The 27,655-nt window shown below is 36.4% G+C and overlaps 2 protein-coding genes across 3 annotated transcripts; one reads left to right on the top strand and one right to left on the bottom strand.

Annotated features, from left to right (window-relative positions):
• Nucleotides 1-363: 363 nt before the first annotated feature.
• Nucleotides 364-18,169, bottom strand: LOC140837334 (pre-mRNA-splicing factor ATP-dependent RNA helicase DEAH1-like). 2 transcript variants are annotated; one of them, XM_073203472.1, is made up of 25 exons: nucleotides 18,057-18,169; nucleotides 16,481-16,576; nucleotides 16,169-16,299; nucleotides 15,899-16,072; nucleotides 15,712-15,783; nucleotides 14,959-15,045; nucleotides 14,104-14,137; nucleotides 13,026-13,080; nucleotides 12,185-12,244; nucleotides 11,995-12,066; nucleotides 8,793-8,856; nucleotides 8,633-8,685; nucleotides 8,486-8,543; nucleotides 8,338-8,403; nucleotides 7,177-7,245; nucleotides 7,012-7,101; nucleotides 6,743-6,829; nucleotides 5,870-5,985; nucleotides 5,728-5,794; nucleotides 4,301-5,347; nucleotides 3,464-3,526; nucleotides 2,277-2,501; nucleotides 1,421-1,483; nucleotides 1,247-1,319; nucleotides 364-668 (listed from the first exon to the last, which is right to left on the bottom strand). In XM_073203472.1, exons 2-25 carry the CDS (start codon nucleotides 16,569-16,571, stop codon nucleotides 616-618), a joined length of 2,970 nt encoding a protein of 989 aa, XP_073059573.1. In that variant the 5' UTR covers nucleotides 16,572-16,576; nucleotides 18,057-18,169; the 3' UTR covers nucleotides 364-615. The 2 variants fall into 2 exon arrangements, with proteins under 2 accessions (XP_073059573.1, XP_073059565.1); XM_073203464.1 differs by lacking the exon at nucleotides 18,057-18,169 and adding an exon at nucleotides 17,815-18,029.
• Nucleotides 18,170-24,359: 6,190 nt separating this feature from the next.
• Nucleotides 24,360-27,303, top strand: LOC140837325 (uncharacterized). Its single transcript, XM_073203455.1, has 5 exons — nucleotides 24,360-24,830; nucleotides 25,342-25,475; nucleotides 26,051-26,198; nucleotides 26,316-26,422; nucleotides 27,083-27,303. Exons 1-5 carry the CDS (start codon nucleotides 24,542-24,544, stop codon nucleotides 27,122-27,124), a joined length of 720 nt encoding a protein of 239 aa, XP_073059556.1. The 5' UTR covers nucleotides 24,360-24,541; the 3' UTR covers nucleotides 27,125-27,303.
• The last annotated feature ends 352 nt before the right edge of the window (nucleotides 27,304-27,655 follow it).

Below are 27,655 nucleotides of genomic sequence, written 5' to 3'. Positions count from 1 at the left end.
GCGAAGCGTCTCTACATTATTAAATGATATTAATCTGAAACTCGATTCCGTCATAAGAAAAACCCTTTCAGCTTTCTGCCAAGGACGTCCCTTGTGTCTCCCATATCAACTTGAGATTTATTCGAGACAGATACAGAAAAGATTTGAAAGGGGGCGAAATTTTTTGGATGGAGAGGAATAAGATCTTCGAAAATCAAGAAGACTCATTGAACAGTGTTAGAACAAGATTAAATTCAAAGTTTCATGATAAAATTAGAGGATTGTGATCGTTATCGGTCTAATATTTGCATAGGAATTAGGGTCTAATATTATTTTAATCTATTTTGAATATGGATATCACTGCATCTTATGTGAACCTGTAATTAATTTTATTAATCAATAGAACATCATTTCTATTAATAAAAAAAATATCCAACCTTTTTTTAAAAAGAATAATAAAGTTAAAAGTTGGAAAACATGTGTAACTCTACAAAATGGTACATACATTGGTCAATTATACAGTCTAAGCACCTGTTCCAGTGGCGCACAGGCAATTCATAAACACGTCCAGCCACCTTCAACACAGCTATTTGCTGCAATGCACCCGTATCCACCTGACACGATCAACTAAAATTATCAACCATTTGTCGATGCTAGGCCCTCACCACGAGGCATCTTCTTTGATCCCACTGCAAAGACAGTTTCGTGAGTAGGCGACTACCTTGAGAAGACATAATCAATTTGTGGAATAGAATATGACTCAACTTGATATTATTATCAATAGAACACCAAGACATGTATCCTAACAAAATCATATAAAGAATGATTGGCAGAGGCAACTTTTATCCTTGTCTACTTGTTAAGCGCTAATGGGTGACAGTCATTGGAATAGACAAGATTATACGAAGCCCAAAGATAGATGATGCAAGGACAAAAAAATTCCATTCTATCAATAAGTCACTATACTAGCCCTTGAGAAATGGATGGTGTTCCGACACAATGTATTGACTGCAAAGGAGAAATGACCAGGTAATTATTATATGATGCTTCAAACCTAGTAAAGTATAATCTGCATCTAATGGTTTTTTTTATATTAAAAAAAAACTGGATTAACAGCATTTCGGAAAAAACTCACATTTTCATGAGCATTGGGTCCCTATCACAAACATAGGCAGCTTTGAAAAAAATATAAAGTCTTGCCTAAAATAATGATATGCACACCAAACCACATGGATATGACATGTAAACATAGGGAGAGATTGCTAACCATCTTCAACATCCTTCAACTGATAATAATGAGGAGCCATTTCAACGAGCCACTCTGGTTTTAGTTCAGTCACCTACATTTATAATTCTTTCATAAGTTCCATAATGGCAAGCTGGGCATTGTTATATCCCGTTCAGATCTCAAGTAGGAAGGCAAGTATCCGAAGATTCTTACCTGTCGCATATACTCCTTTGTTGTCAAAACTAGTTCATGGTAGATGACCCATCTTGGTTGCACCTGCCAAGGACAACAAAGAATGTGATACAATCTTATATATTTTCCAATATTATCATATCTAAATGTAAATAAACTATTACTCATCACAGTCATAAAATTATAAACAGAGAAAGGATAACTTCATAATTAACAAATAATGAATGAAAAATTTTTTTTTCCAAGGGGTGGGAGCATCTTATGTATAATTTAACATAAGGAATTTCCTATCACTACAAAAATTTTGGGAGCAAGCTTATTGTTCACATTTTTATCTACAAACTACCATACACTTGATCTTCTTGTTGATCATAAAAACCTTTTCATCCTGGAAAACTAAAAGAAAATAAAACCTGAATTATCTAAACAAAATAACGATAGTTAAAAGTAATATCAAACCATCAATAATGCCTAATTCATGCCACCTAACCCCTGTTTCCCTTTTTTATATTTTCTTTTCCATTTTTCCATGCCCAAAATTTGATTTTCCTTCTCTTTTTTCTTTCATTTTCTTCTCCCCCTCTTCCAAACTGGAAACTATTTGTTTTTTTCTTCAATGACTTTCACCATCACAACACCACCACCTGGTCAAACCTTACCACAAAATTGCACTGCATCTTCAAGTCTAACCTTCGAAACTCACATTTTCTAATATTCAGATATCTTAGTCAATAAAAGATGCTGGCATTTCAGAAACTACTCAACGACCGGTTCTTCTATCGCTGTGCCAAATATATTCTCACAAAATTGGTGTATCTAGCCTAGAAAAATTCTAGTCAACATTAACTTTTGATATTCAAACAAATAAGTAATCTACCTGAGCTAAACCTGAGCTAGGGTGAATTTGAACAGTCTGTGGATGTTTCACAGTTCTATAGGATCCATTCTTCTGTAGCCTCGCTGAGTGGGGGAAGAATCCAGAAGTTATGGCTTTCTTTATAGAATCTAAATCATTGGGATTTGGGGTCAACTCAATCTCAACCCTTTCAAGCAGCCCCTCCAGTTGATCCCGTATATCTCTAGCTCTCTTCATGCTCCTGACCTGAAATATATAAATTATAACCATTTAATGAGCCAAAGTTCAGTATTGTACTAATGAAACAAAACAATGAAAATGATAGCAGTCAGCTTTAAAATTTCTTCTCTTGATGTGACATCTGAAAGATAAAGGTAACTTAATTAGTCATCTAGCACATGTAATTAACAATTTCCATCTATTCATAGTAATGAATCATGTGTTCAGAGGCTACAACATATGAACTAAACCCAACCAAGGTGTCATGCCAGGGGGTTAGAAGTTAGAAACCTAGATGTCTCCGAAAGGTTCCAAGTCAATAATCCCAGTAAAAATAGTTCAAAAACACCACTTGAGGAAATTGAGGAGATTAAATTGTATTCCTCTGAAAAGAAAGCACACTGTACAACCCTAATTTAATACATCTACAAATAAGGAAATCATACGCTATCAAATCTCCCAAAAAATAGTAACACCAAAAAATTTACAAATTAAGAGATCTCTTGACCATTTTCTAAGATACCGTAGATGACTAGTTAGCTAATTAACAGCTACAAGATTATTTTCCAATATTCTACATAACTCAAGCGAATATGCTCCTGATTCATGAATCTTCACTTCCATCGGTAATGGCCCATCACATTGAGATAGCAAAATTGGACCGTGATCAATTATTGGTCAATTTGGACTCGACTAAACCGGAAAAGGACATACAAGCAAGAGTTCTTAGGAAATCGGGAGTTATTTGATCATAAGTAAATTTGTCAGGCTACGGGTGAGAGAGAAGATTGGAACCCATCAACTTATGTCAGTAATTCACCAACTGTATCACATTACTGAGTGGTGAATGCTGAACAGCAACATCAGATCCCATAATCAGAACAGCTAACCAGAAGTAACAGAACAACCAGACCATCTCTTTGAAGCAAGTAAATGGCCAAACAGAGATGGTATAATATTAAAAGGAAAAAATGGAATATCAAACCTACTTGAATATAATTTTCATAGCACCATTGAGTTGAATAATTGGTTTCCTTCCACGAACTGTACACCTGAAAAAATGTCCACAAACATCACAAAATTAAACTTCCAGGCGCATAAACTTTGAAATGTATGATTTCACTGCATAGCCTATATATTCTCCTGTGTGTATCAATTTCCATCCCCGCATTCCAATATCACACCAACCGCATAAAGAAATGGTATGTGGCAATTATAGCGATGATAAATGAGCATCACCAAAATATCCTCATCCTTAACTCAAAAAGAAAAATTTCTCCGAAGGCCAAACAATAAAGCAATTCCTGTTGACAACTAAATGCAATTCAAAATAACAAAACAATGCGAAAAAGAATGAACCACCAAATCACTGAAGCAAGAGAAATAGAAAAAGAAACGTGCAACATGTTATTAAATTGATAAACAAGATAAACAAATCATTGAATAACGCATATTATTAATGCACTTGATCAATAAGATATGCATTTATTATGTTCATGCATTCCTAACACTGTCCACTAGTCGAAAATACGTAAAAATTGTGTTGTTCCTGATATTTTGTTTGAAGCAGTTCCCTATGAGAAGCGAATCAAACAAAAATTCATTGAAGTCAAAATTTGGCGGTTCGTAGATTGTTGTATTCTAAAAGCACAAATGCCAATTTCTTTATAGGGACTCGACAATTTGATACATCTTTCAGCTTTTAGGCTGCCAAAGGCACATTTGAGAGCTAGAGGATTATGTACTTTGTTTTACTTAGTAGAACAAGAATAATCAAACAAAACACCAGAGCAGAAAAAAGCACTTCAGAAACACAACCCACTGACCTTGAGCAAGGCTATATGATCTCCGACATTTCCCATGTGAAAATTCAAGCGAGCATTGTCTGCATGAACTTGCTTATCCTTGGGACGATAAAAGACAGAATTTCCAATGGATAGCATAGCAGCGATAGAGATGATTTCATCAGAACACTGGTATTTATGGGAAGCAACAATCATCTTTGACTGCATAGGATCTAGGGGGAACTCAGCCATCCTTCTACCCGCTTTTGTCAACTCGCCATGCTTGTTAACTGCACTTAAAGCATAAAGCAACTCCAACGCCTTCAATAAGGCTTCAGATGGAGGAGGATCCATGAAGTCAAAATTCAGCAGATCATTGATGCCAAGGCTCTTTAGACCAAGGACCACGTTGGCTAAGTTGGTCCTTTGTATTTCGGGGATGGCATTATCGTCCAAATCGTTATAATAATTATAAGCAGTATACAATCGAAAGCATTTTCCTGGGCCTGTCCTTCCTGATCGACCTGCTCGCTGATTAGCTGATGCTTTTGATATAGGAGTGACCAGGAGTGATTCCATTCCAGTCCGGGGGTTATACGACTTCATCTTGCAAAATCCCGGATCAATTACATACTTGATCCCATCTATCGTCAATGATGTTTCAGCTATGTTCGTGGCTAGGACAACTTTTCGTGCCCCTTCAGGAGTGGGTTCAAATATCTTAGCTTGTAGCTCTGTTGGCAAGTTTGCGTAAATTGGGCATATGATGAGCTCCGCTATTTTTGTTCCCAATCCTCTAGTCCTATGCTTAAGAATCTCTTCGGCCATTTCAATCTCCTCCTGCCCGGTAAGGAAAACTAGTAAATCACCATCTCCTGGTGGTTGTGTCACATGGATTTGAAGAGCAGTGACTACTGCAGCATCCAAGTAATCAGCTTCAGGTGCCTTAGTATAGTGTATTTCAACAGGAAATCTTCTTCCAGGTATCTTAAAAATTGGCGCAGAGTCAAAATAATCACTGAACTTTTCAGCATCAAGAGTGGCGCTTGAAATGAGCAATTTGAGGTCAGGGCGAAACCGAGCAATGTCCTAATGCACCAAAAAAATATCGAGCAAGACAAAAAATGTGTCAAACAAGGATTGTGAGAAACATAGATCCTACTCGAAATTGCATTGGATTCATGCAACAATTAGCTGCTGTTGTTTCAAAAAAGAACTAGCGGACTAAAAGCGTAGTTTCTCGTAAACGATATTGAAAGCTCGTTAATGCAAAAAGAAAACGAATTCGGATAATTTTCAGCTCCTACTAAGGTTCGTTTAAAAATAGATGCAATCCTAAATAATTCAAAAGATACCGTCCTAAATAATTTTCTTGTGTTTTCAGATCATATACACATACACTACCACAAATGGATTTTATCGAGACTATTTTACATCTCAAAAAATCATCGAGAGAAGCAAAATATTACCTTAACTAAGCCAAAAAGGATGTCCGTCGAAAGTGTTCTTTCATGGGCTTCATCTACCATCACCACACTGGAAAATTTTGCAAAACTATTTAAAATGTGAACAGAAAACCATTAATGTTACTCCAAGTACAACAAGAAGCACCTGTAACTTTCAAGGTCAGGCTCTCCAAGAAATTCACGTAATAGCATTCCATCCGTCATGTATTTAACAATTGTCTTTTCAGAAGTACGGTCTTCAAAACGAATAGAATAACCAACCTGAAACACAAAACATGAGAACCACGTCATATCCATGAGTAAGCATGCGACCATAATTTTGTGCAAATATTTCATCAGCATATAAATATTGATATTGAAACACATCGAACAGGAAAAAAACAAAGCAATCATGAGAGTGCTTGTTTACACGTGACTCGATGACATGCACAAAAAAGCGAGTGATTTTAATTTTTTTTTGATAACAAGTGAAGTTCATGAACCATGAGTCTATATGAAACAAGCATTCGACCCAAATCAGTATGAAACAAGTCTTGTGTTGTCTTCGGTACAGCCCAAACCAACTTCAATTCTTTTAAAGCCCTGGCCCACAAAGAATAAGTGAATCTGCAATGAACGAACAGATGATCTTGTGTTTCCCCATGCTTATGGCACAACACACACCAGTTTGGTGAAAGTGACCAAGTAGGTAATCTCTTTTGCATGACCTCGGCTGTCGGTAATTTCGAAAGGATAGCTGTCCAAGAGAAAATTTGAATTTTAGAAGGAATTTTAATTTTCCAAATAACATTGTAGAACATGAAGCGATCTGAATCATTAATATCTTTGAAAAAAGAATGGTAGAAAGATTTGACACTGAAAATCCCAGAATTATCCCCTTCCCACTTTTTGAAGTCATCGACTCCTACCACCAATCTCACACCCTCCAAGATGCTCAAAGGTGCATCTGACAATCACTATGGCAACTCATAAATAAGCTGATGTGAGCAACCAACCAATAGTCATTACAAAAAAATACCTCATGCCCAAGTTTTACTCCCATTTCTTGAGAAACACGAGCAGCAACACTCATTGCCGCGACACGGCGTGGCTGGGTACATCCAATCTGTCCACGAGAAATGTCATCATTACTGGAAAATTGATTTAAAAAAAAACCACGAATACAGCAAGCAAAATCCTTGGAAATTAAAATATACACAGGGCAACAACAAAGAATTTGATCAAGCAGGTCTTAATATATAATTTCCAATATATGTAAAACATATAATTGGATTAAGCATCTCTTACTTTTCCACGCTCGCTATATCCTGCCTCGTGTAGGTATTGAGGTATCTGCGTAGTCTTTCCTGAACCAGTTTCTCCAACAATGACAAGAACCTGCAAATTAATGAAATGTGAATATTTACTAAGCCTAGATTAAACAAGTGAAGTGGACAACAGAAAATCTCCAACCTGGTGATCACGAATAGCCTGGAGCAACTCTTCCCTATAGGGATAAATTGGTAGAGTTTTTCTGTCATTCTGAAAATTAAGGATCAAAAGAACAAGTCAGGGGACTATACAGCCCACATTTTGAAATCATCATACACTGAGTTCAATTTTTAACTATTACAGGGGAATACAGAGCATTTGTGACCCGAGAATCGTGTCCTTTCAAGAACTATGTATGTAAAAACAGCCTTCAAACTTATGCAAACTTCTTATGCATCCCATAAAAGAGCTATATTTGTTGTATGTAATTTGGTGAAAAGGCTCTTTGCTTGCTCTTGTATTACCTAAAGGGCGAGTCCGTAATCTCACACCAAGGGTGGGAAACAAGTTCCACTAAAGGCTGCTCTTGTATTTCTTTGGAAATTGTGATGTATTAATAGCAAAACATCAGGAAATGATGCAACTTATTTACTACCAAGTGAATCTTATTAAAGTGGCCTATTAAATATCTAGGGGTTCCATTAGGGGGCAATCCAATGAAAACTGAATTTTGGGAACCCGTAGTGTCTAACATGTCGAAGAAATTGGCGAGCTGGAAGAAAGCCTTGTTACCAAGGGGGGACGATTGACTTTGATTTCGGCAGTGTTGAATGCTTTTCCAGTTCTAATGTATTTCATGTCTCTTTTTAGGATACCAAAAGGTATAGCAAAGGTTATGAAAAAGATTATGAGGGATTTTTTACTGGATGAATCATGAAAGGAACAACAAAATATTCGCAGATTTGTTCTAGTCCGTGGACGACGTCTGGGAGAAGATAAAATTCAGATCTGCGAATTGGACGACTAAGATGCCAGAGTTTAATCGCTTATTCATTTCAGATTTAGTCAGGGATTGAAAATTTATATGGTCATAACGATAGTGTGTAGTGTCTTTTAGTCCAAGACTATGGAAGAATTGGGTTTGGTGTGGGTTGCTCCAAGATCAGCATGTGAAATGTTTGTCTTGGATATTTATCGTGATCTTGGTAAGAGAAGTACTTTTTGGCATGTGGATTTATTTGTTGTCTACCTAATGAAAATGCATGTTGCCATGACCAATAATATCTAATGAATATTATCATGACTAATAATTCAACTCGCCTTGCATGCCTTCCACATAATGAGTGATAAAAATATACACACCTGAAGTTTTTCAAAAGCAGATTTGGCAGCAGATGCTTCGACCAACTCAATGGAGTCTTGCTCAACCTGCAAACCAAAGTGAAGTAGTTATTATAAAGAAAAAATGCACTGACTACTGTCTAAGACATGTGATGTCGAAAACACATACATTCACACCATCCATAACTGCTGCTTGTATGAACTCTATTTGGTCTTCAAAGACAAAACTACAACCCAAAAAAAGGCGCAATGAGCATCCAGGCAACAACTTAACTTTTCAACTAACACAATGCAAAATCAACTTAATACAACTCACTCAAAATCCTCGTGCATGGCCACAGCACCACCTTCCATGTCAGGGATTCTATACTGCAGTTACAAAATATTAATCAAAATATTAATCTAAGTAATAACCAGTAACGAACAAATAATCATAGGTTAGCTACTTCAAATAAGAAGTGAAAAAAGTTAACTACCTCATTCATGTCATCAGATTCTTCTGTCCGATTTTTAACAAGCTCGTATATCTCTTTCTTATACCTGCAGAAACAAAAAATTTCTCATCGTCCAGGAATTGTTCCTCGCTCAGAAATAAAGTGTGCACAATTTAGTCAGCTAATTTTGAGAAAGAAAACAAGTTTAGACTAATTCAAAGCAAAGCATGCAATATGCATAAAGTTCTATGAGAACTAAATACTGCCATGACAGTAATAGTTCTGATACAAATTCGGTACATCAATGCAAAAATGAAATCATTTTGAACCAAGTAATGAAATTTTTCTTCAGATTAAAATCTAAATCAGTACATCATTGTGCCTAGTGGTTACAACTCAGGAGGGTGGAAAAGCATTTCCAACATCTTCATCAAGTTACTTCAGGGAACCCCTCAGAGGAAGGATCAACCTATCCTTGATCAAGGAAAAGCCCCAGTAAGAGTTAACTTCGTTCACCAGTTAGATAGAAACAATGAGAGCCTCGGACATGGAGGACAATGGTAGGAAAAGGATGGATAGGAGTTGGCATGAAGCACTTATCGTCACCAAAGTCAAGGTCAACATCTCGTGGGAGCAGATTCAGATTGTTCTTGGCGATTCTGTCAATATGAGGGTTGATTTATTTCCGTTCCAAGCCCATAAAGCTGTATGGTGGCCTTCAAATCCGGCTTAATTCTCATGTTATCTAAATTTGAAAAAAGGATTCTTCGATAGAGGGGTGTCTTTGGTCTTTGAGGAGCGGCGGCCAGATTATCAACTCGTCGGACACGGTTCATAATTGTTGCAACAGTTGGGTTAGGATCTTTGGATTACGAACTTATGGTCGCCTGACATTTTCAAAGTTATTGGGGATCATCGGGGGGGTTTGGAGGATATTAGCGCTGATACATTATTCTTCAGAGATCTTGAGGCAGCTAAGATCAAGGTGAAAGGAACAGAAGGAGGATTTATCCAAAAAGTAGAATTAAGATTCCATTGAAGGGGGTGACTACGGAGATTCGAATTTGAGTTGATTCTTTCGACTTACCAGCATATGAGAATTATGAACATCAATCATATGCCCAAGTCGTGGTTAATGGTAAACGGGCTTTGGCGGGGTGGGGCAACTCAAATATTCACAGAAAACATGAGGGTAATGTGGAATCCACTAGCTGTCCCATTAGTGAGACAAACGACTTCGGAGTTATATCAGAGCAAGTGGCAACTACGGAAGATAGGAGGAAGGGCTTCGGATCGGACATTAGAGGGGAAAGGATGAAAGATGTGCAGGGTCTTGCGTCTCCGAAGAAAATACAAGAACGGGCAGCAGAGAACGGCGTGACGGCGGCTCCCCCATTGGGAGGAAAGGTGACTAAGATATCACAAAGAATTGTACCAAAAAAAGCCACAGAATTCAGAAGCTCAACCATTCAATCCCGTGACTACCAGAGATGCCGAAGCTGGATCAAAAACTCTACTGCCTTCTTATGGAAAAAAATATAGTAGAAGATTAAATAAGAGCATCAACGAGGATACGGCAGTCCCTGAAGACGGCGGGTTACCAATGTTGGCTCTTTGAATCGGGAGGACTTGAGTAAGTTGGGGGAATTTGATGTGGATGACTGAGAAGAACTAGTATTCGATGAATCACAAGATGATGTGTTGGAGGATGGATTTTATTCCTCAAAGTCTGGTAGCCAGTTCTCGTCACTCGGAGTCTTCAGCTCATACCGATAAAGAGGAAGCGGATCTTGAGGGGCAGTTATCACCATCAGAGGGAATTCTGTTTAACACCGGGTCATATCAACTTGAAAACCTGAAACTTTTAGTGGGAGAGGTACTATCACGTTTCCATTCATCGATTCTTAATCACTCATTTAAACTTCATTCTATTCTACATGTGTCTTTCTCTGTTCTGAAAGTGTCCAGTGGGTTCTTAGGAGGTGGACAAACGAGGGTAGATGACAAGTCAGGTTCCGAGAGAGAAATTTCCATAAGGGCTGAAGTGGAGATCAAATTAAGTGCCGAAAGAGAGATTCCGGATGTCAACTCAAAATATAAACGTTGGGAAGGAGTCAAAAAATCAACTGGTGTCTTAAGCAAAGAATTAAATAGGCTGAACTGCTGGATTAATTACGAGAAAGGTTCGACTTAAATAGGCTAGAGATTTTGTGAATCATTTAAAAAATGTAGCTCGTTTATTTTCCCATACATTGAATCACTTACATCCTACTTCAATCTTTAGCACAAGTATTGATGGCAGAGGAATGTCCATACTCTATCATGAACAACGAATTCAGGAAAATAATAGAAGAGAAGTTAACACCTCAAAACCATGCGTGATAGGCCTTTGCCCAGATGTGTAGATGATAATGAAGTGTACGAGACAATACTTACTTCTTTACATTTAACATAGAATAATCTAGTTTCTCTCCCTTTCTCCCTGAAATATGTAATGCTACTTCCTCTCTTCTTAAAAAAATCCTCGTTGATTCCCCATTTTTAACTCGTAATTTTGTCCTGCCCCTTGGTGGTTCCCTCTTTCAATTTCATGCATGGAACTTCAGAAGTCAAAATTGTCAAAATCACATAGAAATTGTTTCATTTGAACTTTAAAATCATAAAAGCCAGGAGTGGAACATCATTAGCGGTATAAGAAATGGCTCAATCGCTCCCCTCTGGCGGAAATGGTTAAAAAATGCCGAAGGTTTTTGTTTTAAGAAAGAACAGCTACAGGCATGCCTGGAGCGACATACTGCAGACAAACCCCAGGTGTGCACCTTATTGAATCACAGCACCTGGATTAGCCTCTAGGCACTTGGGCAGCCCAGGCTATACCTGGGCTTTAAGCAAGTGCTGGGCTTTCCTATTATAACAATAACTAAATGTAAAGTCATGTAATTCAGAAAAATTTATTAATAACAATATGTTTGTGTACATCTTACCACTTCATTCTGCATTTGAAATTGAAACTGCAATTACTATATAACAAAGTTATATTTACACCTTTCCCGCTCTCTTGCTTAGACAACCAGATTATCACAAGAAAGCAATCTTCATAAAACTAAAATGAAAAACAAAATCACTTGCATTATAGCATATAAAGTAAAAACTGGCAAAATTGGAGCAAAATCTCCATTGCAAACCTAGATAGATTTGAAAATATTAGAGTTTTTTTACAAGAAGAAGATAAAGATATACATACCTTAGCTCACGTTTTTCGGCCTCAGTCAGCTTGACTCCCTCAAATAAATATTGTTCGTCCTCAATATCATCTCTGGATTATCCATATAAGAAATAGAAATTATAATGCAAAAGTAAGTTAAGTAACTAAGTAGCAAACATATATAACAAATGTCAATTTAAAGGAAATTTTTTAATGTATTTTCCATTACCTGAGTTCCTCTAATTTCTTTTGCTCTCGTTTTTTCAAATACTCTTGTCTGGACACTTTCCTGTTGCGAAGAAGAAGAATATGAATAGAAGTGGTATCAAAAGGCACAAGAAATAAGATTGATATAGAATAGAGATAAAGCCTCATGTCGGCAGATTCAAGATCATGCCAACAATGAAAGAAAAAAAATACCAAGTTGCAATTAACAAATAAAAATTCCCAGGATTAAATGTTTAGGAGTGGCTAATCAATTGAGGATCTTATGGATCAAGCCTAACCGATTCTTCGTATTCTGGCAGGCCCTTCTTATTGGGTGTCTCTTAACTTTTTGGACTTGATTACTATACGTGGAAACTGTACATTACTTGAAAATCCCAAAAAACCAAATCAGAGCTTTCACTGTCGGGACAAGTAGGTATAACTACAAACAACTTTCTATCTTACGTCATTACAAACAAAAGATGCAAATTTAATTTTCTAACAAAAAGGAAATTCACGTAGTGCATCTACTGACCAATAGCGCTTCCATAGGGGCTTGAAGGCGAGAGGATGAGCAACCAAGGTTTACTACACCTAGAGCTCCCTTACAAAAAGGGGAAAGTATGAATCGTACAGTTAGATGATGCATTCAGTGGAGCTACTAGTCCTTGTTCATCTCCTCAACAAAGTTACCAGAGTGTTGCTACTTCTTACATACATGTTTGTTGCTCAAATGAAAACAAGGCCTTTAACTCACATAATATAGCAAACAAAATTTACTTTAATAGAACCAGGTGGTAAAGAATCAACTACACAGAGACACATGATTCGGAAATAGAAATTTAGAAACTTATGTGACAAACCTCAATGTCCCAATGCCATCATCCTCCAATGCCTTAGATCTCCGAATTGACTCTTCTGAAGTATAAACACAAAAAATGCAGTCAACCCACAGTACATGAGTATTAAAAGCAACAAAAGTAAACAAATAACCAAATTTGCCTCTTATTTTCGCCACTAACCATCCTTCCAAATATGAATTTGAGAATACTTTCTAATATCTAAGTCATATAAAAAGGAAACAGGTTGGGTTTATTCTTTTGGTACAGAAGCCAGTTTTCATTTTCTGCAAGAAAGTAGAGTGACGTACAAATGCCGACGTGTCACTCTAATCCACTACTATCATCAACACCTCTCATTCATGTTACAATCACTAACAACCATACCATTGTCATTTCCTTCCCACTCTAATCACATTTTTAATGTGCACGGACCCGCATAAGACATTGTCCACAAGATATATAATTTCTAACTCCATCTAACCAACCTCAACACCAACAACTGATGCAATAAAAATTTCAGAAATTAGCTGGTCCAGTGGTCCCCATAGCTTATGGTTCATCATCCAAACTGCTTGAATCAATACCAAACATAGGTAATCCATAGATTTAAATTACTAACGTTCTAGACATGGGCAATATACTTCATATCTTTTCAAGATTTGTTACAATATAAACTAGCTGCATGAGAAAGTTGATAACTAGCCACCACAGAAACAAGGATAAAGCACCTGCGGAGAAGGTTCTAATATCAAGAATGACACAAAAAATCCTAAATCATTTCCTATTATTTTACCAAGAGCTGTGGTGTGATTGCTTCATTTCACTCTTAAAGCACAAAGTAAAAGCAACATATCAAAATCAGAATTAATGAGAGCGAGCACAAAGAATAAATTTATCGAAGTCTTCGAAAAAGTTTTTAGTCTTGACAAGGTAATACAAGGAGCTTGCTTAAGTGCAGAAAATTCAGAGGAAGACATTCAACTAAAACAAAATAAGTTTTGCACATTACATATATAAAGAACTAATGAAAAAGTACAGTTGTAAGCAAATGATCAATATGACAAGAAAAAATCTGCTAAATAAAAATCAAAATGATTACCTTCCCCTTTCTTCGTAAGCTTTTGATCAGTCAACTGTACAAAGAAAAGTGCAAAAATTAGAAGATAAAACAGTAAAAATGAATTGAAGTTAAACCCCGGACACTGAGTGTTCGTGCACTCTCAACTCCTTTGAGCTTTTTACATTTTTTTTACCTAATTAAACTGGTGAGAGAATAATATTGCAGTTAATATTTTTCTTCACCACGTCTCCCACTATACCCTATTATTTCATATTCTACCTTTTTCTCTCTTCCTCTTTGTCCGTTTCTTTTTTTGTGTCTTCTCCTTTCTTCTGCCTAGTTTTCTTTCCTTTCTGTCTTCTTTTCCTAAAATTTCCCCTAAAGGGATTTATGTTTCACCTTATGAAACAGGATTTGATATTCATGACATCTATTTCTCTTTGATATTCATCACATCTATTTCTCTTCCCTCGATTCTCCCTTACCACCACAGCATGAGCAGTTATAACTCTACAGCCGCTGACGCTACACCTTCACAGCCACTGCAGATGCGAAAGAAACAGAAAATACGAACAAATCTTCTGTTGTCATTAATTCGCTAAATCCCTCGAGTCAACGCCTTCTGATAAATAATACTTCACACCCGATAGATGATATATCAAACCAAAAGAGTGGATGGTGTGTGGTCAAGGGAATTATGATTGAGCCGAGAAAATTGAAACCAAACATAGCATGATGTGAGATTACCGAGTCATCACATAGTGGACTATGTGGATGAGAAGACATGTAAGTGAAAATCCAGCCAGTTGATAATTCGAAATTCCAGCATAATAATGATATCTATCATGAGATATGTAAGACAAAATTTAAAGTTAAGCCAATTTAATTGTGTACCTTCCTAGTCCATGCTGCGTCGCGTCCCTTGATATGCTGCTCCAGCTCCTCCCTTTCCCTTTGATCGCGCAGTCTTTGTTCTTCTGACTACATTTAACAAAAGTAAAAGTTCATTTCAGCACACAACAGCCGTAGACTCCAATTAAAAAAAATTAAAGAAAAAGAGAACAAAAACAAGTAAATGTTTTGCTATACAATAAGAATAAAAGATGAGCCAGAAGTGGGATAGAAATCATAAACATGATCTTTAAAATGTCAAATGGAAGGATTATTTCAAGGCTCAAGTGTTGTACCTCTCTAAAAGTACATTTAACTATTCAATTACCAGCTGAACAATACCATCAGCTATAAAACCCTTATCAAAACAGAAGTGGCAGACTAGTGTGATTGGCTTATGATGCATTACATAGATTCTATTTATCAATGTCCATGAGAATTAGGTGGCTAGTGTCCAATTCTTGACAAGGCTAGAATTCTAATAGACAAAGCCCTTGGAAAATACTCTCCAGTTACTTGACTAAGTACATACTCTAATAATAATAATCTTTTGTGGGGCTCTCTAAACAGTCATTCCATTAGCACTTTGAGGTGCCAGTAAATCCTTAAATTTGGAAATCGAAGGATTGGCAGTCAAATGCAAGCTCAAATGTCAAGCCTGAACCCAAGTCTGCATCAGTCACTGATTATCTATTAAAAAGGGACCAAGAAAAAGCCATCTATTAATCATAATAACTCGTCAATATAGACAATTACCTCAGAATCATCATCTTCATCATGGGAAGTTCGTTTTTGTGCTTTTCTATCTTGGATCCCTTTTCTGACAACCTGCAAAATCATTTAAAAGTTGAAAAATAAAGAATCTTGTCAAAAAAAGAACTGATACAGTTCTTACAATAAGAAAGGAAAGGAAATTTTATCCATAAGAGTATAAATATTATGCCTCATCATCTGTATCGTCGTGAAGCTCACTCCTTTTTCTGAACTTTTTTCTTCTTGTATCCTCTTTTTTGGGAAGGGAAGCCACAGGGACCATATCCTCGTCCTCATCATCAGCCTCCAACAGTTTATAGGTCTTTTGTTTCCGTGCAGCCTCCACTCCTCTTTGTTGATATAGCTAACACAAAACCAAGAATAAGTATATTTACTAAACATGTGATTCAACAGCAATTTATATCTCTGTTAGGATACTATAAATGAAATAAGCACCCACATTTGGTCCTGAAGTCTTACGCCCAACTCTGGCGAAAATTTCTTTAGCAAACAAGGATATCTCTGAATGGGATGACAATCCCAAATCTGCCAGTAGATTTACTATCTCAGAGGGCGATGAAGCTTTCTTAGCTGCATTCAAATGGCAGAATTAACCATTCTTACACACTAAATTAATATGATCCGATAGCCATATGTTGAAATTAAGGCACTAGAAGCAAGAATCACCACACGTGTTAAAAACAGGAAAGCAATGATGCATAACGGTATAAATTGTATCTTAAGAAATGATGAGCAGTAACTGCAAACTTACACAGTGTTATCACATACTGAACAACAGTGGGCTGCGAATACCCCAAAAGAGAAATCAATATGTCGGACACCCATGTCCTCAAATCATCCATTTCCCCTGCATAAATATAAGGAGAAAGATCATATAGACCAATTTCATACATCAGATATGCCAAACTATTATAAATTTGCATGTATCATGTCAGTATTTCCAGGTCTACATCTACAGAAAGCAATTAAACTTCTAATTTTAACTCTTCTATCATGTTAGTTGAATCCATGCAAAAGAGCCCCAAGATTCCAGACCTCGATAAAATATTGATAAAGCTCTAATGACATCTTTACAAAGCTTTTAACCACATCCAAACATTCAAATAAGTAAAACACAACATGAATGATGGAGATTCAATGATTTTGAAGCTTGAAATTCAAGGAAACTTCCGAGATTAGGGTGATTCAGGCTGAAATAATGCTAAAGACATATTGCATAAATGCAATGAAATTTGAATTGCGATTTCATCATCTTAACACTTTCAGTAAGGATGGTCGAAAAATGAAAATGAACCAACTAACACCAGCAACTACCAAGCCATGGCCTCCAAACAACATTAAATAAGCACCAAAACAAATAATCAAACTGTTGAACTATGATGTCATCAAGTTGGATTCGAGAAACCCGCTGCAATTTCATAACAGCAATCATGTCTTAAATAATGTACCAATTAAATAATGGCTTTCTAAGCTTCCTTGGATTACAGCATTATAATAATTTTTACTTTGATGTTTCGATCAACAGGTATCATACTATTATTTTCTTGCGAAATAACTTGAAAAACAAAAGCACAATAAAAACAATTAAATTGATCTGATACTATGTTAAACTCCTAACAGTGAAACCACAATCATAGTATCTCAGATTTTTTAAGTTATGATTGCGGTTTCACTGTTAGGAGTTTATCATAGTAAGGGCACCATACCAACTACCATACAAGTTCCAAAAAGTTCGAACAAATCCAAAAAGAAATAAGGTTATGGGCTCTGTTCTAATTACTGAGGATTAAATTCAGGAAACCCAAGGAAAAAAACGCTTTCAAATATGTATCAATAACCATACACCAAAAAAGCGTTCCACTAATCACTTCATCTACTCAATAAAGATACAGCTACCCTATCTACAAGCGGGTGCTACAAAGAACAGAAACAACACTTCCACGGTTCAATAAAAAAGAATAAAAAACTTCAAAGACTACATCATACAGAAAATAACGTATCCGCGCGAATAACAATAACTAAACATACAAAGCCTCGAATTTTAATAAATCGATCCACAACACAAACTAAATCTTCTTCGAGTACCAGATTTCATGTCGACACGGTCAACCCTACCATATTTGGAAAACAATCGCTCCAAGTTCGATTGCCTAGTCTCGTCTCAAAATTTCCACAGAAAATCGGCCTCATCTTAACTCACAGATTTGACATGGGGAAAACAAGACGTAAATACGAAGAATCGTAATAAACAGTAAAATAACTATCTCGAACGCAAACAAAAGAGATTGTCCAACAGATTTTATCAGAATATAGAAAACGAAGATTACCTCCGCCTTCGAAAACACAAGCACAGACCGTAGAACCCTCACCTCGCGAACCCACCTTTTAAACGAGAACAGGTTTGGAAAGGTTTTATGTTTTATCTTACAAATAAATAATAAAAATAATAACATTATTTATATAGCCACGAGATCGGAGCCCGACGCACGTGGAGCAAAGTGATCCGTTGACGGACCTCGCACGGTAAAGTCCATGGGCTATGGCTTATTTGATAACCAAACGGACTAAGGCCCATTAGTAGCTTGTGATACCAACAGGCAACAGCAAAATCAGTCTATACGTCCAATAAAACGTTTTGGTCAACAGAGCCAACCGTTCAAATTCAAAGGTGCTACACTTATACTTGGATTCTTCCCCTTTCACCAAAAAAATATGACCAAATTAATTTTTATTTCAATAGACAGCACGCACCGCTTTTCTTCCCATAACCCTTCTTCTTGCTGCTTTTACTCTTCTGCTTTTTTAAATCCTTGGTACCCATGGATCAAGCCAATTTTCCGATAAATGAAGAGTTTTTCTTATCGGGTCTATTAAAAAATTAGACATTAAAGAGGGTTTGATATTGACAAATAATATGACGGGAGCACAGCGGGATGGCCATAGAAGACAACACGGAAGCGAATACGGGGTTGGTGGCTACAGCCTATAGGTTGAAGGCATGGCATTCTTTATAAATTTAAGGTTTAAACAAAGGAGTGGCCGATCATGTTAGATTTATCGATGAGAAGTGAAGTCGCGCATCTGGGCCAATTCGATCGGGCCTACGAAGAGGTAGAAATAGATTATACCAGAATATTAGAACCCAGTTAAAAATGAGTTGAATTTCCAGCCAACAAAAATTATCATTATATCCTAACAACGGTTGCACACGCGTTTTCCATGTATGATGTATTATGTTGCTTTATATTAGTAATCATATCAAATTCGTTTTTTTTTTTTTGATATTGCATGTGATAATATATTTATTACGAGCTTCACGGTCTTATGATCTAATCTCTCGCATATTGTCAACATAGTCATTAAATCATTAACTCAAGGCTTCTTAAATATTGTTTTATCATAATCTTTATAGACAAATTTACATTTTGGTTGGTAGATTAAACTAAAATGTTTCAAGATCTAGCAGAGTTCTTATCTCAAAATCTGAACTTTTATCTGACATATTTGCATCTTTACTGATCTGGCATATTTGAATACTTGCTGCATATGTATTTAAATCTGACGATTCATACATGGAAAACGCGGATGATGGAGGCAAGAATCCAACCAATAGTCTCCATAAATAGCCAACGCCGCTGGTTTTTAAAATTCTTAGTATTACAGTAATAAACTTGTAGAAAGAATCCAAATTTACATTAAATAGTGCAATTAGGAAGACTCAATTCTTTCCTAAAGGAACACAATTATTGCAGCAACAATGCGAAATACAAATCTCAATCCTCAAAATAACATTACAGTCCTGAAGCCTATGCAGTACACTCAAAAAAAGATTAAAGCAATACAATTTGCTAATCTAAACCTATGACGAAATGAATCTGGCTCACCTTTCTGCAATATGTTCACCAGGCTGAGGGGAAACATGCTGCTGCTGCGAGTGCTGAAATTAGGGTTTTGGGACCGGTAAGAATTTATACATCGGTGTTCTGATAGTGTGTGGAATAAGAAACGTGGAAAGGGGGTAAAAATGGAAATTCGCATCTTTTCAATTTTAGCAGATGATGGGGTTTAAAATTTGGCCTGGAAAAATGCCCAACTAAAAGAACATGGCCACGGCTATATTAGGTACTCGTGCTTAGGGTTTTTTTCGGCTTCAACAAAAGGTGGACTCGGATCCGAATAGTTTGGATGAGATTTCGTTTTGGTTTTCTATGGTTATGGTTTCAGAGCGAATCCGCGTGAGTTTGAGATGGTGGGGGAAACCTCAGCGAGGACGCTGAGTCTCGAAAAAAGGGGTGAAGGTCCTTAGACGAAATCTCACATCGCTAAACCACGAGAGAAATGCTGGGAATTTAAATGAGCGTGTAGCAACCTCTTGTGACACGTTTTAAAGCCATGAAGCCTCGGGCCAAAGCGGACAATATCACAAGTAGGTTGGATCGTGACATTTGGTATCAGAGCGACTCCGCGTGAGTTTGGGATGGTGGGACAAACCTCAGCGAGGATGCTGAGTCCCGAAAAGGGGGGTGAAGACCCATAGGTGAAATCTCACATCGCTAAACCACGGGAGAGATGTTAGGCATTTAAATGAGCATGTAGCAACCGCTTGTGATGCGTTTTAAAGCCGTGAGACCTCGGGCCAAATCGGACAATATCACAAGTGGGCTGAGCCGTGACATTTGGTATCAGAGCAACTCCGCGTGGGTTTGGGATGGTGGGGCAAATTTCAGCGAGGACGCTGAGTCCCGAAAGGTGGGGTGAAGACCATTAGACGAAATCCCACATCGCTAAACCACGGGAGAGATTTTGGGCATTTAAATGAGCGCGTACCAACCCCTTGTGACGCGTTTTAAAGCCGTGAGGCCTCCGGCCAAAGCAGACAATATCAAAAGTAGGATGGGCCCTAAACAAAATTAAAAAGTTTCTACGTTGAATTTTTTAAGAATTGCGTCAAGTTTACAAGTTCGGAAATTTTTTTAAGAATTGCGTCAATATTTTTTTAACTCAAATACATATAATTATAAAATGAAGAACAAAATAAAGTAGAAAACACATAAATCGAACAAAAAAACCATCCACACATAAATCGAACAATAAAACACTAGAAAAAACTGATGTCGTTTGTTACTCGGCCAAATTTCGTTTAAGATTTCGTCAATGTATCGCCGGAGAAGTTGGATTTGCTTCCGGAACTTTTGCCGATGTGTTGCATAGTTCGATTGTCGTTGGATGAGTGATTAGAAGTTGAGCGAAGATGCAAGAAAATAAAATTTTGAATTATTTATCTATATTATTCTAGGTATAGTTTGGTACACTGGATTAGAGAGATTGATAAATAATCCTCCTTATATCATGTTTGGTATCTTTTTAGAAAGCCCATGATAATATCATGGGCTCGTGATAAATAATTTTATACAAGGATAAAATATCTCTTGGAGATCCCATGTCCAATGAAACATTGGTGAACAAAGTTTTAAGATCTCTTCCTGAGAGATTTAATGACAAAGTGTGTGCAATTAAAGAATCTAAGGACACTTCAACAATCAACCTAGATGAATTAATGAGCTCACTCAGAACTTTTGAGATGAATCTTGATTTACAAAAAAAGGAAAAAAGGGAAGACCATAGCCCTTGAAGTTTCAACCGACTCTTATGATGACATCTTTCAAATATCCAAAGAGGTGAATGAGTCTGACTTAGGTGAAGGTTCTATCTCTCTGATTACTAAGAAATTTGTTGACTACTTAAAAAAAATAAGAGAGAAGAAGAACAGTGGACATAAATCTGTGTTGCCCAATATCACCACTTCTGCAAAAGCTCAAAAGTTTACTCCTATGAAAGGTCAATTTCGACCAAGGAATGAATTGCAAGAGAACATTGGAAGATACGGGAATGAATTTCGACCAAGGAATGAATTACTCCTATGAGAACATTGGAAGAGACGGGAAAATTTGATTTTTGAGGACGCGCTTGATTTATTTAAATTTTAACGTGATGGAGAGGTTTTAAAATTTGAATATGTGGTTGTGGAATGTGTGTATTTTTGGGAATGAGTTGATGCTGGAATGAAATTCTTTGAGTTTGGATAAAAGCAATTTTTTGGAAGTTGGTGAAATCAAACAGCTCTGGATTTTTTACTGGAGAAATCCCCACTAAAAAACTGTTGCAGTAAATATGCTTGATGTATCGATTGTCATTGGATCAAAGAATGAATCGATTGCCATTTAATCAAATATTATCTATGTGATTCAACAAGAGTCAAGATGCTCAGTGTGTATTTCTTGGTAAAAATAGCACATAGAAGAAAAAGAGCATTTAGCTACGGCTAGTAGATACTTGTCTGGTGATAAGGTCCCTTTGGTCTGAACCCTGAATTTTTTCCAAGCTCCTGTAAAGAGAATTATTGAGTTAATTTTCGTCGCAGGCTGATGTTGAAGGAAATGGAGTCTTAGACTATGGGGAATTTTTCGCAGTTACCATTCACTTACTAGAGGATGGAAAACGATGAGCATTTCCGCCGAGCTTTTATGTTCTTTGGTAAAGATGGTAGTGGCTATATTGAACTAGATGAACTACGAGAAGCCTTAGCTTATGAAACAGGCGAAACTGATTTTGATGTACTCAATGACATAATGCGAGAGGTTGATACGGACAAGGTTTGAATCTTGACTGCATCTTACCATACTTTCTCTAATCAATCGAAATACCTCATGCCAAAAAGCTTTGAGTTGATACATTTTTCTTTTGTCAAAACCATTTTTGCATCGTATTTCCAAAATACCTGCTGAACAACCGAGACTAGAAAAAATTTTAACAAGGCATCTTGTCCTGATCGAAGGATTCTGTTGACAACCCAGCTGTTGTATTTCACATGACAGACAAATTAATTACGAGGAAGTTTTTGTGATGATGAAAACATGAACAGACTGGAGAAAGGCATCCAGACAGTATTCAAGAGAAAGATTCGAAAGCTTTAAGTGTTAATCTGATGAAAGATAGGTCTCTGCAACTTCGGGATGAGCTTACCGGTCAATCTGTGGTTGTCTAAAACATTTCAAAATTACGATATTTTCTCTTCGCGTCTTCATCTGAAATACACTTGGTCTTTTGAATCCAATACCTCTTGCTTATTGACATTTGAAGGATGCAAGAAAATATTCGATTTACTCTGGCATTTTTAAAGATGTAAGATATAGTATAGGATGGGATTTCGCGGATGATTGTGTAATCTTGTTTTTGTTTGTAGAATGTGTAGGATTATGTATTCTTGGGTTTCTGATATCCATTTGTATTTGATTCATTTCTTTAGTTGAAAAAAGTTGGTTAGGAATATGTTAAATCTGAAATATGATTGTTCAACTTATGTAAATGTTCTTTGGTTGGGATCTTCTGTTGACCTTTTTATATTAATGGATTTTTTACTTTTGTCCACCTCACTGTATTTCTTTAGTTGAGAAATGTTGATTAGAGGAAGGCCGAAAGCTATTATTTTGTGGACCAAAATGGGAAAAAGTTTTTTGACGGTAAAACTTGTAATTTTATTATCAAATAATATGATCATTTATTACAAGGTCAACCAATCAAAAAAGAAAATTCTCATGTCCCCAGACGAAGGGGGATTGAGAAGAATTAGCAAACGAAGCGAGTTTGTGTGCGACAACATTCTCCGAATGACGGACATGGCGCAGAGTGATTAAATGTTGTCCGAGCATTAATCTTTTAATGTCTAAAGCAATTGCACCTGTATGACTGAAATCCTCAGTCGGGTTGGTGACTGCTTGCACCGTCAGAAGAGAATCAGTTGTGATCTCATGAATAATTAAATATGGGAAAAAGTTATGTACGTACTTTATTTTTATTTTTATTATTATTATTATTTAAATGAAAAAAATTATTTAAATGAAAAATAGTCTAAAAATATCGAGGGAAAAATATAACTATAAAATGTACTATAATATACTATTTAACACTTCTCGTTTTGATTTGTCAAAATGACATAAAAATTTATTTTGTATTTTATTTTTATTAGTAATTTTCATACATCATCTCTATATTTTTTTATTTTTTTCTCAAATTTCTCTATATTTTATTTCAAAGTTCACATTTTTTTTCCTGCTCTTATGCTTTTTTTAAAAAATAATTAAATTATGTAAATTGTAAAAATCACGTGCATTTGTTCCTAATATCAATTAAAATTGGAAAATGGAAATGGCAATATCGAGCTACACCGATCCTAATGTTAGAGCTACCGATTTGGATACAGTGATATCAAGTTAGACCTCATATAAAATTTACATAATTTAACGGTTGTACATTGCACGATCAACATATGCATTTTACATGCATACACAATAGTTAAATAATTTAAAATAGAAAAATATTATATTTTGGTCACACAAAAAAATTATTTGTATATAAATAATACTTTTACACGAGTCATATTAGTAAGAGTTTTTATTTATACATATATATAACAAATTTTATTTTTTTTACTCTTCAAAAAAATTATTTTTAAATTAGTCTTTTTTATTTAACATATATAACTGTACAAGAATGAATATATAAGTTTCATAACCATGGAATTTAAATTAATTATTAAGTAAATAATTAGTTTGTTCTTCTTGTACTGGTTCGATGAACCAGACGAGACGGGGAAAAAATTGCATCTTTTGACGCTGGCAACTGAGCTGGTCGTCCATTGGGATTCGGGCCATTACCCTTTCGTCTTCTCCAAAAGTCCCCCCTTACTTTTATGTAATCCGAAAATTCTGCGATAAAATCAATATTTTGGAAATTTAACCAATAATAAACGACGATGATGGGTATGCAAATTCATACTCCTTTGAAGCATCTGTTGTTGTCCAAAACTTTTCCGCCCACGCCCCACAAATTGTTTTTTCCTCGTAATTCAACAACCGGGAAATGCGGCAAAGGCAGAGAAATCAAGAATCTTTATGGTTTTCCAACCGTAAAAGGGCTGAAAAGAGGAGGGCTGTGTGTAACTTCATCATCGAGCAATGTGGCCGCGCCAATGTGGGATGGCTGGACTCCCGAGAAGAGCTCCAAAGCTCCTTCCCTCAGTGATATAGTTTGGCCTTCTGCAGGTACAAGTTGTGTTCCATTTGCTTATTCAGGAGCTTGTTTTTTTCTGGTATTGTGTATAATTGTGTAAATATTGGTTCTTCTCTCTTTTCTTTTGCATAAACGTTGGACGAAATTGTTTGCAGCAAGCTCTATATAAAAGTTTATGGAAGGAGCTTCGGATGGGGGAAAATTGCTAATTTAATTGAAACAATCATTTATGTGACTTACAGTATATTGCTCAAACTCTCTGATTTTTATTTTATCGAGTATTAGCTGTTAATCCCAGTCCCCGAAATCAAATTCTAGGTTCGTTAACCACAGCAATTTCTTAGTTTGTATGATATTTTATACTGGGTAGAGTACTGTCTAACCTCGATAAATGTGCAGTTTGTGTTTAGGAAAAGTGATGCGTTCAAATTTGGTCTTACCTGATTGCTAAGCGAGTATGAACTACTGACTTAGAGCTTTTTGAGCTGCTCGAGTGTTCTAAAGTTAAAAATTTATGATTTGGTGGTGGTTTGTTCTGGACAGGGGCATTTGCAGCCATGGCCATATTGGGAAAGGTGGATCAAATGCTTGCACCCAAAGGCATTTCGATCACAATTGCGCCAGTGGGAGCGGTTTGTGCGGTTCTCTTTGCCACCCCTTCTTCTCCTGGTGCCAGGGTATGCAGCTTTTGATTTCTTTTCTTTCCATTCAATGGCCCAAAACTCCGGCTGAAACCCCTTTATATCTTGTGGCACTGGTATAATAAAAGAACGTGGAAAATCACGTCGGTGGTAATACCAATACTAAGTACATTTACTTTTTTCCATGTTGTAGCTTTCAGAGTCTTGTCTATGCTGCTTCAGTTGAGGTTTTAATTTCAACCATTGCATATCCAAAAAGTTAAGAAAACGGCCACACAAACGGTGCTAGAGCTAAGGGGGTGGCAATGACGATTGCTCCCTTTCCCTCCTAACCTATCCTATAGGTTTATATATTTCTGTATATCATCTGTAAATAAAAATATGATTTTGTCCCTCTAAATGTTTTGAGTTTTAGTTTCGCCCTTCCTGTGTGAGATTCTGACTCCGGCACTAAATGGGAACCTAGAGTACATAGTCATTAAAAGGTTTTATGAATCTCAAATCGATTTTGACATCAAAATCTATATAACTAGAAATTCCCTGCTTTACAAAACTCTAGTTTCCTTGAATCGTGGTAGTTATTTCGTACAATCTTTGGCCTCCTCTTGCAGAAATACAATGTATTTGTCGCTCAAATTGGTTGTGCAGCAATAGGTGTTTTGGCATTCTCAGTTTTCGGTCCAGGTTGGCTAGCTCGGAGCGCTGCTGTTGCTGCTGCCTTAGCCTTCATGATTTGCACTCGTGCAATACATCCACCAGGCAATATTTTTATGATTAAATTCTCATAATCACATTTTTTCCTGAAAACGATGACGTTTCTCTAACATTTACGAGTTCTGGAACTGCTAAGAATGAGTTTTTTCTATTGGTTTTCAGCTGCGAGCTTGCCATTACTTTTCATTGATGGAATTAAGCTTCATCATTTGAACTTTTGGTATGCTTTGTTCCCTGGTGCAACTGGATGCATCCTCTTGTGTCTGATTGTAAGTTTCTTTAACATTCCTTACTCCTACAATGCTTGAACGTTTTCATCTTGCTTAACTCAAGGTGTAGTTGAAAAGGTCGCGTTTAATATAGTTTTCCTTCTCTCCTCCCTATCAGTGGAAAGAGTGTGATCTATGGGATTCGCAGTTATCGTCAAACATAAAATTGTTGTTTGTGCCATAACTTTCGAAAAGAGTAGTTTCCACATGGAACACAATCCCCATATATTTCATTAAGTTGGCCTTGGGTGGTGCACCAACTTATACGTGTAAATGTTTAATATTAATTTGGATTTTCCGATCCTTAACATATATGTATTGCATAATAAAGTATAAAACTACTCATCATGTCAACTCTCCCAAAATCAAGTTTTTGGAAAATGTGGTTTCAACCGATATCTTATATGGAATCTAATCATACATTATCACATTTGTGGCTCTGCCACGCATAGACCTGATGGATTCCTGCCGTTGGACCAAACCTGAGGGTCTTTCCTTGTTATATACCCGACAATGGACATCTCTACTCGGGATTTCAGTCTATGTGTGCTCGCATTTATAAAATTGTTTTATATTTATTTCGGAGATATATGTTAAGAAGAGTAGATAAAATACTGTTACAAACCTCAGACATGACTGAATATGATCTGATATGTGCAGCAAGAAATGGTATGTTACTTGAAGGACAATTTCAGATTTTGATTCTTGGAGTTGTGCAGGCTTCATCTTCCATTCATAAAATATATATCCAGTTTAAAGTGTCAAAAAGGCATGACAGTGGTTTGCTAGCCCGACTGTATGAATGCACAAAATGTAGCTTCAAATTTGTAAATAACACCGAATATTCTCCACTGAAGTTGTTCTGATGAAGATAAGCATCATATCCGAAAGTTGAGCTAGCACTTTCAATGAGTTGAATCCGGGACAAGGTTTACGCCCCGTCGTCATGCTCATATATTTTATCATTCCGATCTTACTGGAAGGACTATGTTCAATGTTAGGATTGCGAACAATACGAATTAGTTCGAGCATGAGCTTCTTGACCTTGAAAATTAATTGTTTCATGAATATGTGAGCTAGTGAATAATTTTTTTTAAAAAAATATTTAAGATAGCTCGAAAAACTTGCAGTATCACTCGATTAGTTTGTACTTGTTGCTTGCGCTTGGATTGATGAATATGAGACGATGTATCATAAATTCTTTGACTAACTTGGATTGCCATCATTCAAATA

Source organism: Primulina eburnea, chromosome 1, assembly GCF_022965805.1.
Source record: "Primulina eburnea isolate SZY01 chromosome 1, ASM2296580v1, whole genome shotgun sequence".
Taxonomy (NCBI): domain Eukaryota; kingdom Viridiplantae; phylum Streptophyta; class Magnoliopsida; order Lamiales; family Gesneriaceae; genus Primulina; species Primulina eburnea.
This window is presented reverse-complemented; position numbering and strand designations above follow the sequence as displayed.

Bases quoted from the DNA above. Each gene is read 5' to 3' on its own strand.
- LOC140837334 (XM_073203464.1), bottom strand. The intron at 12,245-13,025 runs GTTTGTCACATA...TCTTCGCAACAG, and splicing joins GATGGCATTGGGACATTGAG to GAAAGTGTCCAGACAAGAGT. The intron at 8,404-8,485 runs GTATGTGTTTTC...TTTGGTTTGCAG, and splicing joins CAGTTATGGATGGTGTGAAT to GTTGAGCAAGACTCCATTGA.
- LOC140837325 (XM_073203455.1), top strand. From the start codon at position 24,542: ATGATGGGTATGCAAATTCATACTCCTTTGAAGCATCTGTTGTTGTCC. The intron at 24,831-25,341 runs GTACAAGTTGTG...TGTTCTGGACAG, and splicing joins TATAGTTTGGCCTTCTGCAG to GGGCATTTGCAGCCATGGCC. The intron at 26,199-26,315 runs GCAATATTTTTA...ATTGGTTTTCAG, and splicing joins TCGTGCAATACATCCACCAG to CTGCGAGCTTGCCATTACTT.